Source organism: Hydra vulgaris, chromosome 11 (genome assembly GCF_038396675.1).
Source record: "Hydra vulgaris chromosome 11, alternate assembly HydraT2T_AEP".
Lineage (NCBI taxonomy): Eukaryota > Metazoa > Cnidaria > Hydrozoa > Anthoathecata > Hydridae > Hydra > Hydra vulgaris.
The window spans coordinates 37,276,549-37,299,057 of record NC_088930.1 but is presented as its reverse complement, the minus strand read 5'-3'; the positions used below and the strand labels follow the sequence as shown (position 1 = coordinate 37,299,057).

At 27.9% G+C, this 22,509-nt stretch overlaps 1 protein-coding gene across 1 annotated transcript in view; it reads left to right on the top strand.

Moving 5' to 3' along the window:
- The window catches only part of LOC100207951 (uncharacterized protein PF3D7_1120600), a 31,363-nt gene extending 9,407 nt beyond the window's left edge, over positions 1–21,956 (top strand). The window contains exons 5-12 of the mRNA XM_065810975.1: positions 4,761–4,847; positions 5,039–5,148; positions 5,241–5,301; positions 11,076–11,168; positions 17,493–17,589; positions 19,088–19,113; positions 19,197–19,293; positions 19,714–21,956. Coding sequence (XP_065667047.1) covers positions 4,761–4,847; positions 5,039–5,148; positions 5,241–5,301; positions 11,076–11,168; positions 17,493–17,589; positions 19,088–19,113; positions 19,197–19,293; positions 19,714–21,422 — 2,280 coding nt within the window. The 3' untranslated portion in view covers positions 21,423–21,956. The remainder of the gene's footprint in view (positions 1–4,760; positions 4,848–5,038; positions 5,149–5,240; positions 5,302–11,075; positions 11,169–17,492; positions 17,590–19,087; positions 19,114–19,196; positions 19,294–19,713) is intronic.
- The last annotated feature ends 553 nt before the right edge of the window (positions 21,957–22,509 follow it).

Genomic DNA, 22,509 nt, shown 5'->3' with positions numbered 1-22,509 from the left:
ATATATATATATATATATATATATATATATATATATATATATATATATATACATACATATATATATAAATTATGTTAGTGTATTCTATAAATAGAGTGCTCAATGTTCTTAAAGAACAGAGCAATAATAAATTAGTAAAAACATTTATCTAATTTTTTCTTTTTTTCTACACAGTGTTTCTCCACCAGTAGGTTCAACAGGAAGAATTCTCCCTGATGAACCTACTGATGGAGAAACACTGTAGAAGAAAGAAAAAATAAGATAAGTGTTTTTACTAATTTATACATATATATATATATATATATATATATATATATATATATATATATATATATATATATATATATATATATATATATATATATATATATATATATATATATATATATATATATATATATATATATATATATATATATATAATGAGTACACAAGCTGAGAAATACTCATTTAAATCTGGTACAGCTAGCCAAGCAAGTTGCTCATCTTAAAAGCTTTTTGCAAAAGCTATATGTTAAAATTTTTTTTTTATTGCTAATATTTGAGGTATACTAAATTTAATCAATGCATTTTAAAATGTGAAATAAATTTATTCAAAATTTATACAATAAGTGTTTCAAACACTCTCTTTTTATGCAACTTTTGTGTGCTTGCAATAGCGATAGTTTGTCTTGTAATCACTTAAAATAAATAAAATCTTTTTTGTAGCTATATACTTACCAAATATAAAGATTCCTGCTAAAGTTTAGAAACCACAATTTAAAAAACTCACTTAAAAGGATTTTATGTATCAGGAAAGTTTAATTTTTGTGCAGCCATAAATTGCTGGTGTAAATATAAAATGTCTTAACAGCTATTTTATAATGATAAACCAATTTAAAAAAATAAATTTTTGCTATTTGGGAAACCATGTCATAAAAAATGGTTAAGTATCATGACCCATTTCATATTTTGAAATATTTTTAAACTCAAAATTAAGTTGTTTTTTTTCTTCTATATTTTAAAAGTTTTAATTTTTTTTTATTAAAAAAAAATTAGCTTTAATAAAAGTTAAGTTAGATATAGCAAACATTTTTGAGAAGCCGATGTTAGACAAATTATTTAATCTATCTTACACCATCATTAATTAGTTTTATTATCATTAATTAGTTTTATCACCATTATTAATTAGTTTTAAATGTAGCATTTTTTGTAATATGATATTGTCATATTAGAATTAAGTGTTGAACATCTTCAAAATATAATTACAATCACAAGTACTTATTGGCAATCAGTAAGATTGTAAGTAGTTAATATTCTTATAGTTTAGAAAAATGAGTAAATTGTAAAATGTATTGTTGTTATCATCATTTGATCTTTGTGGATGTAAGAAAAGGTACTTTTGAAGCTTTTCCTTCTGCTTCATGTTTGTCAACCCAATATATTTTCATTCTACTTTTTTTTCTAGTTGATTTATTCAATATCAGTCAAATGTGCAAGTAGATATGGTATTTCAATCTGCATTTATTTGTGTCTTCTTTAATTACATAACATCAAACACAGTGTCTTACTATTTGTTAAGATTTTTGAACTATTCTAATAATATTTTTAAGTATAGAAAATATCTAATTAAAATATTTTTATTTATAATTTTTATACAATATTTTAAACTGTTTTACTTGAATAAAAGTATATTAACAATAGTCCTTATCAGTATACTTTTAATTTAGTAAAAGTATGTTGATAAGGACTATATAAATATATAGTGTGTAAGATCAAAGATGAAGAAAATTTATTATAAAGACACAAAACATAGTTCACCTGTAGTTGTAATAAACAGTTTTTTAATTTCATTGTTACATGAATATTTTGTATGCTATACATATCATTACGTTTAATAGATTAAAAAAAGTGGTAACTGAAATAAAGCATAGTTATATATATATATATATATATATATATATATTATATATATATATATATATATATATATATATATATATATATATATATATATATATCAGGGGCTATTCTCGACTGCTTTTGATAGCATCGACCATATTTGGGCACTGGTTTGCGCGCTGCTGAATTTAAAATTTGAGGAATTTTTTTTTTATGTTTTTTGACATTTTTTGGCAAATATTGTTTTATTTGGTGAAAAAAACGCTGATTTTCTACTAAAGTTTGCCGGGGGTTCCGTCGTCCATTTGTTTTTCCTAGAATTGGTCCTGTATATATATATATATATATATATATATATATATATATATATATATATATATATATATATATATATATATATATTAGGGTTATGACATTTTTTGAATCTATTGTGGCCATACTTCTATAACCTGAGAAATGTTGAGTAATTGATAAAAAACTGGTTTAATGGTAGTCTAGTTGCAAAAATATCCCCCCCCCCCCCCTTTTGATAATAAGATGATTTTTCAAAGATTACATGAGGACACATAAAGCTTATTTCCAACAGCCACAAAAATAAATAAAACTAATTGTAAATTGAGTATTTATAAACTACATATCATTAAAGTGGATCAATAAAAGTAATTATTTTCAGCAAGTAAGTTTTAACGCTTCACAGGTCATTCTTTCCAATAAATTTCGCATTTGCATATTTCCATTTTTTTGAATTTTGAAGGAGATCTTCTATCAATTTAACGCTTCGTTCAGCAATGATGTTTGTTCTTGGAATATGAACTACACTATATTCATTGCTCCAGTGTTTCATAAAGAACTTTAAAGCAGCTGTACACTTAATTTCAGTCAATGCATCAAGCATATAGTCATATGATTTATCATCAAATAATTGTTTGCTGAACCAAAGTTTTTTCCATTGATTTGCAATAAAAGTTGCTGCACTTTCAAGTTCACACCTCCATTTTGGTATAAGAAAATAGGCAAGAAGAACATATGATGCTCTAGAATTCACATGCACTGTGCAATAGAGGAAGCTTGTGCCACCTAATCTTTGGTAATTTTTTATGATTCTTGAAGTAACTAAAAGCTTCACATAACTCATAAAAGAATTTAAAGTCATCTCACCATCCCAAGTTTTTGTAATGATTTGGCTCAGCTTCATATGTATACTTTTTTTGAAGATTTTCATAATTTTCGGTTAAGTCCTTCACAAATTTATAATCAAAACCAGGACTTGTTGATTTACAATTTACAAGATGATCCAAAACGTGTTTTAAAAGGAGATCCAGTATATGATGCTGACATCCTAAATATTGTGGTTTAGTAAAGCCTCTGGTTTCCATTTCATTTTGTATTTTTACAACTCTACCATTTAATCTTCCTGAGTGTACTGCTGTTGTATCACATATAATCATTGAAATACATATCCATGCATCAAAATCATTTAGCAATTTTTTAAAAGCTTCAAAAATATTATTGGATTTTCCACTTTCACATTTAACAATTCCTAAGTTAATTTTCCTTTTCTCATTTTGAAGTATCACAACTTTGTATTCAGTCTTGTTTATTTTCTTTCCATCATAATGTAGGCAGAATTGTTCTTCTTGTACCATTTTAGCAACAATTTCTTCATGCTTTTCCCTTGCCTTATAGTTGATCTCCGTATTCCTGTCTGACTTGGAGTTTCTATTTCAATACCTTTTTCAAATAACTTTTTACAGATTCTAGCTGATTTATTTGTACTTAAAGATTCAGTTATCACAAGATTAGATGCTAACTTTGTTCTATTATATACTCTCTTTCTTGATTTTTTTTAATTCCACTGGTTCATAATTGTCTTGTGAATCTAAATCTGAACCACTTTCTTCTGATGCAGTTGAACACTTGTGTGTTAGTACTGTGATAAACTTCTCTTGAACTTAATAATTGTATGTTATAAAATTTTTTATCTTCCAGACTAAGCTATATGCCCTTAATAATGGTGATATCAAAAAGATCTCCAAAAACAGAGCATTCTTCCTTTTTGCCAGGCTTTTTAAGATACTTGTCATGTTTTTCTATAACCTTTTCAATTTTTCTTCTAACTTATTTTTTAGAAATACTTGGAAAGTTGAGTTTTTTCCATAATTTACTTATTTCGACAGCAATTAACTTTACTCTTTCTTTTCTGCTTTTTTCAATTGATGCCATGTAGTTGTAACGTCCAATAATAAAAGTTTTTTTTAGCATTCTATTAAATGAATCCAATGGTTTTTCAATAAAGGGTAGACCAATTCTTGATGTTATACATTTTTCAAACGAAAATAAATTTTTTGTCCATACTCTTGAATATTTGTCAACAACACTTTTGCTTTATTTGACATATTAGAAAAACCTAAAATGTATGGATAATATATGTTAGTAATGTTCTATGTTTTAATATTTTTAATAAAAATGCTTTTTCTTTAAAAATTTACTGTATAAATATAAAATTAGTTAAAAAAGACATTGAAATGGGTAAAGACAAAAGATATGAGTAAAACATAAAACGCATTAGTATTAACTATTTTAACACTTGCTCTGCAATGGCAATTTAATTTATATATAGTTTGTTAACTATTACTTTAGGGAGAATAAAAATATTCACAGCCAGTAATTATTTTTGTTTACAAAAAGTTTATTATGAGTAAGAAAGTGATTAATTTCTAATATAGAAATTCACTATAGTAATTAAGATATGCGTAACAAGTATTTTATAAAATAATTTTTAAAATATCAGAAAACAAAATTTCTTTAGAAATCTCATCTATATAATTTTTTATGTATATATATATTTATATTATATACAAATTCATTGCTTAAAAAAGGTTGTCTCTCGCCTTACATCTGGGAGTATAAAAAATGACATTATTGAAAGTCAGTTTGGATTGGATATACAAGCTACACAGTTCAAGGTATAACTTAAGTTAATAAGTTAAAGTAGAACTTTTCCATTCATTTAAAAGTTAGTCTACCTTAAGTTTGTTTATTATTCAGACTTTCAGACTCAAAACTGAAAATTTTTTTTTTTTTTTAATATAGTTGGGTTATTTCTAATTTTCAACATTTAATGATAAGTGTTTTTAATTATAAATTTTGCTTTTAGGAGTTGTATAAAGAAGCAGAAGAAAAATATAGGAAAGCTATGATCAACATAGCTCAATTAGATAATGAAAAACAAGCACTTCTGTATCAAGTTGATTGTCTTAAAGACAAGTGTGTATTTTTCTATTTTCATGTATACTATGCAATTTTTATTTGTGTGAATTCTTTTATTTGATTAATATTCTCATGGCTTCATATAACAGTGTTGAAGATTTTGAAGAGGCATTAGAAAATATTACAGATGAACTTTCACATAAAGTAAAGGTAAGATTTTGAAATATCTTATTAAGTACTTTAATTTATTTTTATAGGAAAGTGTCACTTAATTTGTTTTTTATGGAAAGTTCAGTTGATTTTTTTTTTTTATGGAAAAGTGTAAGCTAATTTAATTTTAATAAAAAAGTGTTTGTTAATTTTGTTTTTTATGAGAAAGTGTCTTCAAGTTGAGTTTTTTTTTTTTTAACATCTTCGCTTCCAAAAAGGCTGCAAGCAACCACTAATTAGAGTTGAAGTTACTGGAAGAGAAAAGATGAAGATTCTATAGCAAGATAACGATTGACCGGCGACTTAAAAGATTGCAAATTATATGAATCAGGAAAGCAAGATGAAGGAAGTGAATTCCAAAGAACTGATGTTCGAGGAAAAAAACTAGATAAATAAGAGTTTTTGGAGCACTTAGGAACAGTCGCAGAAAAAGGATGAGACTTAATTAAATGACGAGTAACACGATAATGAATTTTAGTAGATGGCACAAGAGGCGCTAGCACTTTAGAGCAGTGCCCATTATAGTATTTGTAGAAAAGAGAAAAAGAAGCAACATTACGACGATGTGGTAATGGTTGGAGGTTGGCTGCAAAAGCATGTCCAACTATGTTTACAATGCGTTTTTGCACCTTGTCTAAAGAGAAAGGGCATCATTAGAAGATCTGCCCCAGATATGGCAACAGTATTTCATACAAGGCCAGATTTGAGATTTATAGAAATAGAGAATAGAATCCAGAGTAAAAAAGTGTCGAGCTCGATAAAGAGATGCAATCTTAGCAGATGCTTATTTTGCAACTGATTTGATATATGGTTTACAAGAAAGATCAGAAGTAAGAGTTAATCCTAGAAGATGAAGGGTAGATGACTCATCGAGTACATTACCGTTCATAAATATAGGAAGATCTAAATTATTGCGATAATGATTGGCTGAAAAAAACTGGGTTTTATCTGAATTAAAGTTCACCAGCTGCTGTGAGTCATGCTGTAGCAGAAGTGAGATCCTTTTCAAGCTCAAATGCCCCCTCCAAGCAATCAGAGAGTGTTGGCTTCTTATCATGACAAGAATAAACAGTAGTATCATCAGCGAACAATGCCACTTTAGATTTGAGAATATCTGGAAGATTGTTAATGTAAATTAAAAAGAGTATAGGGCCAAGGATTGAACCTTGAGGAACCCCTAAAGTTAAAGAATAAGAAAAAGAGTGCTGTCCATCGAGGACAACATTTATATTATGATTAGAGAGGATGGATTCAATAATCTTGAAGATTTTACCAGATACACCGTAAGTAGAAAGCTTATAGAGAATCTCAGCATGCCAAACTTTATCAAAAGCATTAGAAATGTCAAGAGCGATGGCCTTAACCTCTCCGCCTCTATCTAATGCACGATAAAACCTATCGGTTATCGCTGTTAGCAAATCAGCTGTAGAACGAGAAGATCGATATTGATGATTAGAAAGTGAGTTATTAGATTGAGATTAAGTGTTTGTTAATTAAAGATTCAAAAACCTTGCTTATGATAGGAAGAAGGCTAATGGAAGCAGTTAGACAAATCAGATTGCTCTCCAAAATTTTTGAAAATAGTGATAACAGATGCTGCTTTCCAGCAGGCTGGAAAACAAAACTCTACCAGGCACTTGTTAAATATTTTTGAAAGTATAGACAACAGCTCCAGACAACACTTCTGCAAGACTATAACAGGTATGTTGTCCGGGCCACAAGCTGTAGAAGAGTCTAAGCAGGAAATCACTTTAGATACAGAAGCTGGAGTGATACGAATGTCAAACAATGGATCAACCTATTTGACGGCTATGTCAGGTAGAACGCAACTTGTGGAATCAAGCGATGGTATTGATGTTCTTAGCAAACAATTCAGCTTTGTCTTTAGGTGAGGTGACAAAGTCTGAACCATACAAGAGAGGTGGAATAATGGATTTGCCCTTATTATTGATACTATTAAAGATTCTCCAGAAGCTAGAGAGCCTAATTTTTGTGATTAAATATGAGATTTCATGACCTGAGAATAGCGGGCTTTAGCGTTAGACAAAACCTTTTTACAATGGTTTCTAGCAGTAATAAACAGGCGTTTGTTTTCTGGAGAATTGTTTTACTGATAGATATGGAAGTAATGGTTTCAATTGGAAATTGCAGCAGCACAGTGTGAGGAAAACCATGGAGAAGAATGAGGCTTGACCTGGAATTGTCAAGAGGGAATAAAAGATTCCATGCCAGCCTGAATCCACAAAGTTATGTAAGAAGCACATTTGTCATCAGAAAGACGAAAGATTTCTACCCAAGGGCCATCGCAAAGAAAATCACAGAAAGAGTCCCAGTCAGCTTTAGGGTAGTTGTAACAGGTACGATGATAGGGGGATTCTGATAATGAAGAAGAATGAGATAATAGTTTTAGAGAGATCAAACCGTGATCGGAAGCACCGAGGGTGAATGTGGAGAAACTGAGCACTCACTAGGATCAGAAACAATACATAAGTTGACTAGAGAAGGTAAATGATTCAGGTTTTCTGGAAAACACGTTGGAAAGTTGACTATTTGGGTTAGGGATTGAGAAAGGCAAAACTTAAGGGTCTTAACGCCAGCAGAGTCACTGACACTAGAGCAAAGCCATTCAGTGTGATGAGCATTTAAGTCACCAACAACAACGATATTGGCTGATGGATAAAGTGAGAGGGCTTGGTCAATTTGATCATAAAAACATCAAAAAGAGTGCAGACTTGAGATAAAGGAGAGCAATATAGAACAAAGAGAAAAGCGATAGAGTGAAGTGGTGCTAAATGAAAGCACATAAAAGAATAGTCTGTGGATTCAAATCTGGTTTTCTGACAAATGGATGAGTTCTTACGAATATAAATGCCCAGGCCATGCATGTGACTATTGGAGTCTTTACGAATTAAAGGAAGATAAACATCAATACTACAATCACAAGATGAGACAGCTGAAGTCAAATTAGTCTCACAAAGAGCAAGTAGGTCTGGTGAACTTTGCAAGAGATAAGACTCAACAGTAAAAAAGTTACTTCGAAGACCACAAATATTAGTGAATGATTGGTTTAGAGAACTTGGTGATGGCGATGGTTTTTTGTGTTTTATAGTTTTTGGTACTTTATTCTGGTACTTTGGTACTTTGTTCTGATACTTTATTTTAGTACTTTATTTTAAATTTATTAAAGAACTTGACTCAAAACATAGATTGTACTCAGTACACTGTTTAATAGCCCAAGCAATTGCCTCATTACTATTAATAAACCCTAAGCCGTAACGAAGGGCTCCAAATGTGGCCTTGGCAATGCACATCAAAGTACAAACAGGTTCACTATTCTTGCGCAACATTGCACTCTTAATACTTTGATATTTTTCAGCTGTTGATGGAATCAGCCTCTCTGAGAACTACCACAGAGTTCAAAAATCTGACTACCAATCATCTTCAGAACCATAAAACTGAGTTTTAGAGCTGTACCCTCATTAGGAGACAATAGAATGAATTGTCTAGTCATAAAAACAGAGACACAAGCAAAACTTAATCATTGAGTCAAGAAGATCCAGCATTCATCATCCTAAACTGGAAACAAGGTATTAAAAATGCATCTGCGCCAGCCTAATAGATGAAGAGGGGGTGCAAGGCTGGTCAACAGATAGAATCTGTTTACCCCTTAAGTCAAGTTAAATACTTGATATATAGATTGTTGTTTTTTCAATTGCAAAAATGTCTCTTCTATGTTATAGCATTAAATCAAGAAATTAGTGATTAATAGTTATGTTTAAAAGCATCTCTAAAGTATTAAACATTCAATTTTTTTAAACATAATTGACTCAATAATATAAATTATTAATAAACCACTAGATATGTAAACCTTTTGCCCAAAAAACATTTATTGAAGTAAGATTTTTGTTAAATTTTAATTAATTCAGTAATTAAGTTCACCCCTTCTACTTTAAAAAAAATTACTAATAAAAATAAGCTAAAATTAATGATCATAATAATTAAAGTAATTTTAAAATGACTTATTAGAATGATATCACTCAATCAGCAGTCTGATCAATGGATCAAATAAATAATAATAATAATAATAATAATAATAATAATAATAATAGGCAAATGAAAACAATAATGAGCTACTAATTTCAACAGATACTCATTTCAATACTAGAGAAACTGAAATCATTATTCAAAAAAACTATTTTGATTAACGTCTTGATAAGTTATATTAATGTGATTGCATGATTTTATCATCCAATTATTTATTCATAAAATTAAAAATTACAGGTTTAATTATAATTTACAAAATTAGGTTGGTGTCAATTAATGTTATTTGTTTTATATCGACACCTTTATAAAATAAACTTAAAAAACAAAAAATATTATATATTATTTAAATAATTAATCTTAAATGACTAAAAAAAAAGAGAGAATAAATGAAAGTGACTGCATAGGAGAGAATGAATATTTGAGGTAACATAATGTTTAATGAAATATCCTATAGGTATGAAAGTGAAAGAAAACAATATTGTAAACAAACATAGATGAAGAAAATAAATGCAAACTTACATATGTAGATAAGAAATTAATAAATATACTTTTTTTATGTTACATATAGTAATAAAACAACTGTGAACAGCAAAATATATAAAAAACAACAACACAAATGACAACATTACGCAAACAAAACGAGAAACTCAATAGATGAAAATGTAAAAAAGTAAATTTATTTATTTTTACACAAAAACTACATGACATATAAACAATACACAACAATGTAACCAAGGTAACCAATGTACTTATAAAAATTAAACTTCTTTTTCTGTTTTTTAAATAACAATTTTTTCTTATAGATAAATCTGTAATTATTTTTTATTATTATTTTCCATTTTTTAACATTTTTTTCTTTTGACTTGTATTTTGGCTTTAGACTCAAATTTTTAAATTTGTTTTTTTTTCCTCTTTAAAACTCTATTTCTAAGTTTTTTAAAATTCTTTTATTATTTAAATATTTTTCTTTTAAAATATTTTACTCCTTTTTTTATTCTTACTTATTTTCTATCTTTTCTTTGCTCATTTAAATGCTTACTTTTTAGTTGAGCAGGGTTTACAACCAAGAGCACAGGAGGGGGAGGGGGAAATGGCATAGTCACATTTAAAATGTTTTGAGAAAGTATATATTAATCATTTATTAAAGTGTTTATATAAAGTTAGGAAGAAAAAAATTTTTAATAAAAATTACAAAAATTTTATTATAAAGTAAACTTTAAACAAATCAATCAAGAAAAGTCTTTTTTTTTTCTTCTGATTTTTAGACTTTTTTGCTTTACATGAAGATTTTTATAAATGATCAATATATACTTTCTCAAAACTTTTTAAATGTGACTATGTCATTTTTTTCCTGTGTACTCTTTACTTGTTCCTTTCTTTCTCCTATTTTAGTTTTTTAATTATAATCACATATAGTTTTAATTGTAATCAATTATGAAATTATGAAAATATTGAAATTTTGAAAGTCTTAAAAATGTAAAATAAACAATAAGCAAAATTTTTTTAATTTCTCACTTCAAACATTTTTTGCATATGTTTTTAGTAAACAAGCTTTATGTTTGTGTATAATATATTATATAATTAGTGGATTACATATATATATAAATAATATATTATAATATATTAATGTATTAATATATTTCATATATTAATACATTAATATTACCATATCAATTAATCAGCGTATTTTAGAAACATTTATAATTAACTGTATTTTTTGAAACATTTAGGATTACAACAAACTTTATAAAGAACATACAGATCTACAAAAACAGTTTTCAAAACTTTCTGATTTACTTAAGGACAGAGAAAGAATTTTAGATGTAAGTTTTATTCTTTGCAAAGGTTACTTTTAATAATTATAACTTTATTTATATACATATATATATATATATATATATATATATATATATATATATATATATATATATATATATATATATATATAAACATACAGACTCACATCAGAAAGTAAATTGCGAAATAATAAACGAACTTCTGATTTTATTATTCTTGATATAAAAGATGTTTATTATACCCTCTATATTTTTCAATGGTAATGTAAATTATTACTCCAAATCTAGAATATATTTAGGTTCTTAACATGAACAGAAAGTTGACAACAAAGAAAAGTTACAAAAAAGTAATTGCTATAAAACTATTTAAAAAGTTAATAACATATTTAAAAGCCTCTTGATTTGATGATCTCTAACAATTGGTTAGACATTATCCATTAATTTTTAAATAATCTGATGAGGCGTTAAATTCTATTCCTTCTCAAGGGCTGTAAATTGAGTTTTTAAACCTCTATTGTTTTTGGTATCTTGTAGTTTAATTTGCAAAACCATTTATCTCAAAGATAAATGCCATAGAACATGCAGATAAGCATCAACAATTTTTAGAAAGTATCTTTATGTTGGACGATTTGAACTAAAAACTTTTCTCCTGACTATTTAGTTCAAAAAAAAAAAATACGCTCAAACTAAAAAGAAGTAAAAAGAAGTATATTAAGTAATTTAATAAAACCAGTCAAACATGGTGAAAGCTCTGCTATGGTTAGGGGCTATATTTCTATTAAAGATGTTGGTAAATTATAATTCATTGATGGTAAGTTAATAAATTTTTAATTTGTCAGATTCAATCAAATAAGCTTAATTGTCAACTACATATTTCAACAGGATAATGATAAATGAAATTTTTCAAAGAAAACACATTAATTTATTACCATAGCTAACTTAGAGCCCTGATTTTATCTTTATAAAAAATCTTTAGAGTCCTAGTCACAAGCCACGTAATTAAGGATTTAATTTGGGTAACACTAATTTGTAAATTTAAATCTTCTTTCGTGCTAAAATAAATACTTTTCTTTTACTTCACTTTTCTTTTGCTTGTCCTTGCTCATAATTTATTTGTCGCTCACTCTAATAAAATTAATTCACTAAAAATTACTTTTTTTAAATGTATAATGACCAAATGTCATCACAAATATAGGTATAAACTAATTTCAAAATTATATTTTTAAATGCTAAATAGAAATTATTTTTGTCAACTTACACCAATCTCTCAAAGCTATGATAAACAAAAAAAAATTGTAAGCTTCCAACTTCGAATGTTGCAGTATATTTAATAAAAATATTTAAACTGCAATAAATTAGTAGAAAATCACTTATCCATTTTTTTATTTGACACATCAGTGTTTCATCAATAAAGACATATGCATCAAGTAAAAATATTGATAGGTGATTTACTACTAATTTATTTACATTAGTAAATAAATAATTAAAAAACTGCTACATCAACTGAGGGTTTGGGTTGGGGTAGCCATCGTTTATTTTTTATTAATCTTTATTTTATTTTGTTGTTTTCATTTTCTGAAAAATTTAAGCACATATAAAAACAAAAAGCGTGCAAAATATATTCAGAAATTGGGTCTTTAGATACATGTTATCAGTTATGAGAGTATATATATATATATATATATATATATATATATATATATATATATATATATATATATATATATATATATATATATATATATATATATACAGGGGCTGTTCTAGGAAAATAATTTGGGTTGCGGTACCCCTGCCCCGGATAAATTTAGCGGAAAATTGGCAATTTTTTTGCGAAAAAATGATATTCGCCATTAAAAAAAAGTCCTCAAATTTTAATTAGGGTCGCGCCCAAAAAGGGTCGATGCTGTCAAAAATGGTCTAGAATAGCCCCTGATTCATATATATATATATATATATATATATATATATATATATATATATATATATATATATATATATATATATATATATATATAATATATATACATATATATATATATATAAGGGTGTTTCATATTTTATCAATTTTTGAAATCGAACTTGCGAATCGATTTATAAATTGACTATTTGTATAAAAATAAGTTTGAGCAAAAAAAAATTTAAAAAATTTAATTTTTAGGGTCCCCGCCAGTTCGATTTTGGGCCAAAATTGTCGGGTGTTTTAAACGCTTTGCGGGGACCTTAAAATTTATCTAAATTTATCTTCTTTTTTTTTAAATGTTTTATGTTGGATTGAATGTTTATCACATAAAAAGAGCATGTCGAAAAAATAAAGAAATTAGTCTACATAATATTTTGAAATTGGTGAAAAATCCAAATTTTCTTTCACAAAAACCTATTTTATTACTCGGTGGCGTATAAAAAACTTTTTTTATACCCTAATAAACTGTTTCCAAACCCGGAAAAAACTATAATTTGAATAGTTTTTTTATTAGTGTTAAATGAAGTCTAAAAAAAATAATAATTGGATCCATGGAGTAACATGCCCCGGACACTAACCTTAATGGCCTCTACTTAATAAACATTAGAGAGCAATAAATTGAAAATCCGGAAATTTGATCGGAAAATATTTTTAGAAAATGTATATACCAAGGTACATAAATAATAATTTAAAATTTAACAACTACTTTCCAAAGCGAAGACAAAGTATTTAAACTAAATTTGCGTTACTAATAATAAGTGCTTTAATATTTTTTTAAATAATATTCAAAATGGCTAAAATTACGAGACTAAAAGCTAGAGCTTATTTATTTGAAGAAGAAAGCCTGATAGAAAACTTAACTCAGATAACTTTTTCAACAAATAAAGAATTAATTCTTAACTTTCAGTTTAAAAGATCTAGTAACAAGTTAACTCCATCCAAAAGGTTTATTGGTTGTACTGATGGGCCCGATAAATTCGCAAAGTGCTCCGGACTTGTCAATTGCCCTGACAACTGTATTCTTTTTGCAGTAAAAAAACCATGGTTAGACGGAGGTTATAAAGATGGATTATTAACGGATAAATCTATAAGGTAAGTTTTATAATTTCAATTTATAATAAAATAGTTATTATAAATTTGTATAATCATTCGAACTTAATAAGCTAGTAGATGATTAAGGTTTTTTTGTAGTACCACTGCAACTAATTTTTTTAGTTGTTATTACTTGTGGGTTATAGCTTAATAATGCAAAATATAAGGTGCATCTTAAAATTAATATTTCTATTTTATTTAATGTATTATCTTAATTTTTTCAGGAATAATATTACTTGTTTAATCGATAGTTGGGAGACATTAAAGAAAAGTAAGAATAAAGACTCTAAAGCAGCAGAGAAATCTAGGGAAGAATTCAAAAAGAAGGGGGAGCAGGTATTTTGGATTGGTAAAGATAATATTAAGGAAATCTTAAAAAAAACGAGCCTTGATAAACTTTCATACTATGTTGATATCCAATTTTTAAAAGACCAAAAGTCCAGTCGTCTAATGACTTTGGGGAGCAAAGACATGAGATATAAAACGGTAAATAAAGATAAGAAGCCTTTAAAAAGTTGTAATATTAAACAGTTACCCCAAATAGACGAATCAACTACAGATCTAGAGCTTCTCTCAGATATCAGTGACGTGAGTACAGAATCAGATATTTCTTTTGATTTATCGCAACCCGGCCCAAGTAACGCAAAACAAGAGTTAAGGAAAGGTTTTGTTAAAGATATTGCCATGACATCAGTCTCAAAAAATATTTCATCAAGAGATCTAGTGCATGTATGTACGGATTTAATCGTAAGTTCAGGCGGAAATGTGGCTGATTTTTCAGTGTCTCATTCAACTATTTGGCGAGCTCAAAAAAAATCTATTCGGGAAAATGCTGAACAATATAAGAAAAATGTAAAAATTGCTACCGCTAAAGCTACTTTTCCCATAATAGCACATTTTGATGGAAAAATTATTGAAGACATCACAGAAGGTATAAAATCAAAAAGAGATCGATTTGCGGTCTCGGTAAATATTGATGGTAAAATGAAGCTCCTTGGCATTCCAGCAATTGATCGTGGTACTGGACAAGCTCAATACGATGCTTTAGTTAAAATACTGGATGAGTATGGAATATGTGATGACGTGAAAGGTTTATGTTTTGATACAACAGCTACAAATACAGGAAGACTTTCTGGTACAAATGTCAGGTTTAGTCATAAACAAAACTCAATTCTACTAGAGCTGGCTTGCAGGAGGCATGTTTATGAGTTACATCTAAAACACTTCTGTGAAAGACAGTGCAGTGGAAAAACTAAATCTCCAGAAAACCTAATGTTTAAACGGTTCCAATTAAACTGGAATGACATTAAAAGTAGCATTGACTCTTTAAAGTTTGTAAAATATGATACTCAATCTATTGCTACCACTTTCTTAGAAATCCATAAACTCGATGCTGTAAAATATTGCGAGATTGCTCTAAAAAAAAACACTTTTCCCAGAGGAGACTACAAGGAGTTATTGAAACTAACCCTAATGTACTTATGCCCTGAAAGAGATTTTAAAATTCAAGCTCCAGGGTGTGTGTCTCATGCACGTTTTATGTCCAAAACTATTTATTATCTCAAGATTCGGATATTGAGTTTGCAACTGTCTTATGAATTGACAGACGATCAAAAGAATAAAGTGCAGTCTACTGCTGAGTTTATCTCAATCTTTTATACCATCTGGTTTTTAAAAACCTCTTTACCTTACGCTGCGCCTTACCAAGATATAAAAGCCTATTGGCAAATGACAAAATATAGAGGTTATGTAGAACAATATGTTCAGAATTCTGAAACAATTTTAAATGGAATTGATGCCACAATGGTTTCAATGGAATCACATTTATGGTACCTTGATGAAACTTTAATTCCGCTGGCTCTTCTAGACCAAGGTATTTCTGTTGCAGAGAGAGAAGAAGTTGGAAAAATGGTCTTTTCGAAACCAGTTCCTGAATTTTTTCGGCATTCCGAAAAATTAAATTTGTTAAAAACTCTTAACTTTAACCTAGAAAAACCACCAAGTATTGCCCAACTAGTGGGAGAAAACTCTTGGTTCATATTTAGTTTGTTAAACCTTACTAAGCTAAATGATAAACTTTGGTTAAACAGCCCGGCACCACTATGGGAGTATATTGAACAGTTTAAGATTTTTTCCCAGTTTGTTTCCAACCTTGCAGTGGTTAACGACGTTTCTGAAAGATCTATTAAAGTTGTATCAGACTTTGTAAATAACGTTCACAATGAAGACGATCGTCAGGACTTACTGCTAGCTATTCACCAAAGGAGAGAAAACCTTAACAAGGCAAAGACTAAAGAAGATTTGCAATTAGCATATCAAGCAATTGCAAAATAGATAATATAGTTTTTAAATGATGACTTTTATTTAATGATGCAATATTGATTTGTAAATATGTATTTTTTATTTAATTATACTTAAACATATCATTCTTTTTTATTTTTTATTTTTTACAAAACCAAAAAAAACTTTGCAACAATACCAAGAAAATCATTTAAAGTTGAAAAGCTACCATATACTTTCTAATCTTGAGGCAATAAAACTAATAACAACAATACCACTTTTAACAATGTTGCAGTAAGTTCATTAAGTCTTTTTTATTATAAAAATAACTAAAATAAACAATTGTTATTAGGCTATTAAGGTTAGCGTAAGGGTTCGGTTACCTCGAAGGATAAAAGAAATTTTTTTTTAGACCTGTATATACCTCATTTGACACTATTATTAAAAAAATCTAGGTTATTGATTTTTCCGCATCTGGAAACAGTTTATTAGAAAATCAAAAATGTTTTTTATACGCGATTGAGTGATAAAATAGATTTTTAAGATGGAAAATTTGAATTTTTCACCAATTTTAAAAGATTCTGTAGACTAATTTCTTAATTTTTCAACATGCTCCATTTATGTGATTAATATTCAATCCAACATATAACATTTAAAAGAATAAAAAAAAAATTTCGATAAATTTTAAGGTCCCCGCCAGGCCTTTAAAACACCCATCATTTTTGGCCCAAAATCGAACTGGCGGGGACCCTAAAAATTAAATTTTTTTTTTTTTTTTTGCTCAAACTTATTTTTATACAAATAGTCAATTTAAAAATCGATTCGCGAGTTCGATTTCGAAAATTGATAAAATATGAAACACCCTAATATATATATATTTATATATGTTTATATATATATATATATATATATATATACATATATATATATATTTATATATATATATATATATATATATAATATGCATTTATTAGATATATTTAATAATTTATAAATTTTTTGGTTTGGTTTTTTAGGAACACGGAATTAATATAGATGGTACATTAAAAGAAGAATCACTTGATAAAACAGACCAAGTTAATGAATCTTCTAAACTAGGATCAAATCATATAGGTAGAACATAAAATAATTCATATAACATATCAACACAAATTATAAGTTGATTGTATATCAAATATAGTCATGACTATAATATAAAAAATTCACTATAATTTATTTATAAGTCATTTTGTTTAAGCCAAGTGTTTATCTTTTATAATGCAAATCATATAGCTATAACAAATTACATTCATCTATAGTTATAACATATTAAATGATGGGAACTACTAAAGAGGGCTCCAGGGTTTAGAACCAATGGTTTCATTATTACCTGGACTCGATTGTCCTTAGAAGTTTAAAAATGCTTAGTATCATTTCAACTCCATATAAAAAAGACTTTGATAGTCTTGGAATCTATCATCTTTGAAGCCAGTGTCTCTATTTGCAATAACACCTGAGAAATTAATTCTAGCATACATAAGAAATTGATTGATTTCAGTATTCTTAAGTTTCTGTATTTTTTTTTTATGGAGTTCAAAAGCAGAGTCATAGCCAGGATTTTTTTTGTTTTTTGAGATAACTAAGTTTCCTTTTTTCAAACAAAGATGTTTCGTTTTGCAAAGATAACCTCTTTGCGAAACAAAAGATCTTTGTTTGAAAATAGTGTAAACATATAAATGTTTGGAATTTGCTCCACGTCTGAAAGTTAGCTCTCAGAACATCAAAAAATCCTGTTATATCTGTTCAAAAGTCCCTAAACATGTTTGGCGCTCCAAAATTCCAGAGTCCGGGTTAATATACTAAGCATTTGACTCCAGAATTCTTTTTGGGACTTCCTATCCCTAAACATAACTGTAAATATTTAAGTATAAATTATATGAAAACTTATATTAATATATTTAAACAGGACGACTGAATAAGGGTGAATTTTATAAGTGCAAACTGGCATATATGCGAATTGGCATAAGTGCAAAGCAGTTATAAAACTGGCACAAGTGGAAACTGGCATAAATGCGAATTGGCATAAGTGCACCAAAAGAATTTGCTAACATTGGCATAAGTGCGAAGCAGTTACAGAAACTGGCATAAGTGCGAACTGGCATAAGTGCGCCGAATAAATTTATAAACATTAGCATAAGTGCGAAGCAGTTTCAAAAACTGGCATAAGTGCGAATTGGCATAAGTGCAAATCGGCATAAGTGCGCTGAATAAAATGGCAAATATTGGCACAAGTGAAAATTGTCATTTTGCTTTTATGCCAAGTTGCATTTATGCCAGTTCGCACTTATACCAATGTTTGCAAATTTATTCAGCGCACTTATGCCGTTCGTACTTATGCCAGTTTTTGCAACTACTCTGCACTTATGTCAGTTTGCAATTATGCCAATTCGCACTTTTGCCAATGTTTGCAAATTCTTTTGGCACACTTTTGACAATTCGCACTTATGGCAGTTTGCACTTATTCCAGTTTTTGCAGCGCTTTGCACTTATGCCAATTTGCGCTTATTCAGCCTCCCAATTTAAACTAATAGATTGTTTTTTTTCTACAAAATTTAAATAATTTGTTTTTTAGAAAACACAGATGAGCTTCATTCTGAAGTATATGATTTGTTATTGTTTTTTTTTTTATAAATTCATAATATTAAAGCGTAGTGTGACATTAATAAAAAAGTTATTTTTAGATTGAAAGGTTACAGAGGGAGGTTAAACTTCTTAAGCTTGAGCAAGATAAATGTTATGTTGTTAATACCACTCAAAAAGAAGCTGATACTATAAGACGTAAGCTTTTTAAAGTTTTTTTTTTTTTTTATATAAATTAAGTTAGTCTTGTAATGTTAGTAAAAATTAAATAAGGTTTTTTTATAAATTTTCTTTTTCAGTTAAAGTTTGTTAAGAAGCAAAAATATATTTTGAATAATTGCATAATTAAATTGCATTTTATAAATTTGTGGTTTTAATTGTTCTTAAATTGAGCTCTAAAGAAAATCGTTCTTTCGATATCCGCATATTTTTTTTTTTTTTTAAATTTTTTACTTTATTTTATTTTTTGAAAAAAAAAAAAAACTAGAAGGTTTCTCGAAAAAAGATGTTTACGGGACATTTATTTTAATAATGCGGATATTGTAGGTACGGTTGTTCTTTATATTTTTGGTTTGCTTATATTGTCCCAATGACATCTGTTTTCGATATTCCTTCTAGTGGAACGAACAGAGCTAGAGCGATCTTTTGTGGATGTTTCTGATGAAGCAAGTGCTATTCAGGAAGAGCGTCGCCATGCTGGAATTTTTATCAACAATAATGAAAAATGTGATGAATTTGAAGTTATTGACACTGGATCTCAGCAAGGCGGCTTACACCATTTTGAAGACAAATCATTTGAACTCTCAATTCAATCATCATTAATATTATCAGAGGATACCGAAATTGCCAGTGAGTATGAATCTGATCTTCCTCTAGAATTAAGTGTTGAGAAGAATAACAATAAGCATGATTATGAAATAATTGTCAATGAAATCTACAATACGCCAAACAAACTTAATTTACTTGATATTGATCACATGATTGGAAATGAAAGATCTCCCACTCCTGATGTTAAAAGTAATATTGTTGTTGATAAATACTTATATTTTGAAGATAATGAGCTTGAAATTGAAGAACCTAAATTAAACATTGACCAATATTTTTCAACTGTTGATCAATGTAATTCAACAATTGCAAATAATGACGCTAATATTATAGACAGAGTTGTTGAAGAAGAGTCCTACGATACAATTGAAAATAAAGATTTTAATCTTAATCATGTTGTAGAAGCTCGACAAAGTCCTTATGTGGAATTAGAAAATGAGGCTCTGAGGTATACTGAGCTTCCTTTTAATGATGCAACAAGCAATGATCAAAATGCTGATAATGCTGAAACTCTAACTAATTCAGAGTTGTTTACTAATAATGATAATTTAGAGTTAATAAATAATATAGCAGACAACTTAAATTTGATTTCTAGTGAGCAGGATACTAACCTAAGTAATTTAGACTCTTCAAATAGTATCCCTAACAAAGATTATGTTAGTAATGTAGATGTTCAGCCAGATAATGTTAATGTACTTGATAAATTTGATATTTCAAACAAAGATTGTAAAATACAAGATCCATTTGATGCAATTGAAACAGAAGTTAATAAAACTTTATATCAAGTAACTTTGGATGTTCATAAGCTTGATGATATTTCACCTAATGAAATTGATGAATCTATTTTAGTTACCAAGCAAGATATTTTAGAAAGTGAAAAGCCTTTTTGTTATAATGAAGAAGTTTCTAATGAGAAAAATACTTTTATCAGTCAAGAAGTTATTGATCTTTACGAAACATCTGCTGGTGATGCTAGTTACCAACCTAAAACAGGTCACAATATGCTAAGTAATATAGAAGCAGGAAGTTCTAATGATGTTACTCAGAAAATTTGTGAAGAAAATATAGGTGATGAAATAAAACGAAAAGGATGCATAGTACGTGTTGAAAGTTTTTCACAAGCAACTCCTCAATCTGCTGAGTTAAAAGAAGTTAAAGAAGTTGTTGATTTGAAAACTGAACAAATAAGCCTTGCTCACAATTCTAAGGATAAAAAATCAAAGAAAAAGAAAAATAAATCTAAAAGTAATGAAAGTAAACTTGAAAATCATAATCCTGAGTGCCCAGCAACTCTAGGGTTATTTGCCCCTGAAATTTCTTTACTTGGCTATTCAGACTCTCGTATAGATCAGCATCGTCATTCTGACATTCCACAACAGTTTCTAGAAGTGTCACATGGTCTTGGTAGTGTTTCTGATATTTCCGATACAGAAGATAGTGATACACCGAAACGTTCTAGTACAAAAAAACAAAATAAAAAAGACACTTGTAAAAGTCAATAAAAAATATTCTTTCAAATAATTGAAGTTTTTTAACGTTAATATAATATAGTTTTTATATATATATATATATATATATATTATTGAGTTTAATTAGAAGTTTTTTATTTCTTTATTTTGTTGTTAATTTATATTTCTTTGTTTTTTATGCTTTGTTTTTTAATTCTGCTTTTTTTGTTCTGTTTTTTTTTTTGTTTTTTAATTTAATTTTAAACTCTTCAGATTAGTTTTATCATGGTAAAAAAAAACTATATCGAAATTATGGTAAATTTATAATTTTAGTTCTGCTGTAGTTTTTCTTTTTCTTTTTTCAAATAAAGAACTGTAGGACTGTTAATGAATTTACATTGTTTTTCCTTATTTACATCCTTTATAAATATCAACTAAATGTCTTTTCTTTTTATTTACAAGGTTTGAAAATATTACTAAATTTGTCTTTTTTTTTATTTACAAGTATTGTAAATATCTAAATGTAACTTTTATTTTATGAAACCAATAAAAACTAACAATATTTAGAAAGTTGTTAAAATTATTAAATTGTTTTATTTAAACTTAATTATTTTTTCTCCACCTGTTTTTTCTCCACTTGTTTGATTTCTTTAATAATTTTCCCTCTCAACTGTGTTTTTCTATAAACCAGGAGAGTTACAGAAGCAGTCAGCTGACTTGAAATCACAGGTTTTGAAGCTTGAGCAAGAAAATGCGAGGATAGAGGGCCAGGTTATTATCGTTTATGAATTTTTAATTAATGTTATTTCTGAAACGCTTTATTACGAAGTGTTTTATTTATTTTACAGGTAATGCGATTGGAATCACAAGTCAAAAGATACAAATCACAAGCTGATGCTGCAGTGAGTAACCCTCCTGTTTCATTATTCCTTCCTTCAACTTTCTCCATTTTTCTTTTTCTCTTACCTCCTTAATTTCTTATCGCCATTCTTTTTTTCTAGTATCCTATCTTACCTACTTTTTTTTTTCTTTTTTTCTTATCTACCTTAACTTAAGTTTCGATAAGGAATTCTAATGTTTAGGAAGCTGTTGAAGATGAACTGCTAGCTGAAAAGCGAAAAATTGCTAGAGAGGTACAAGT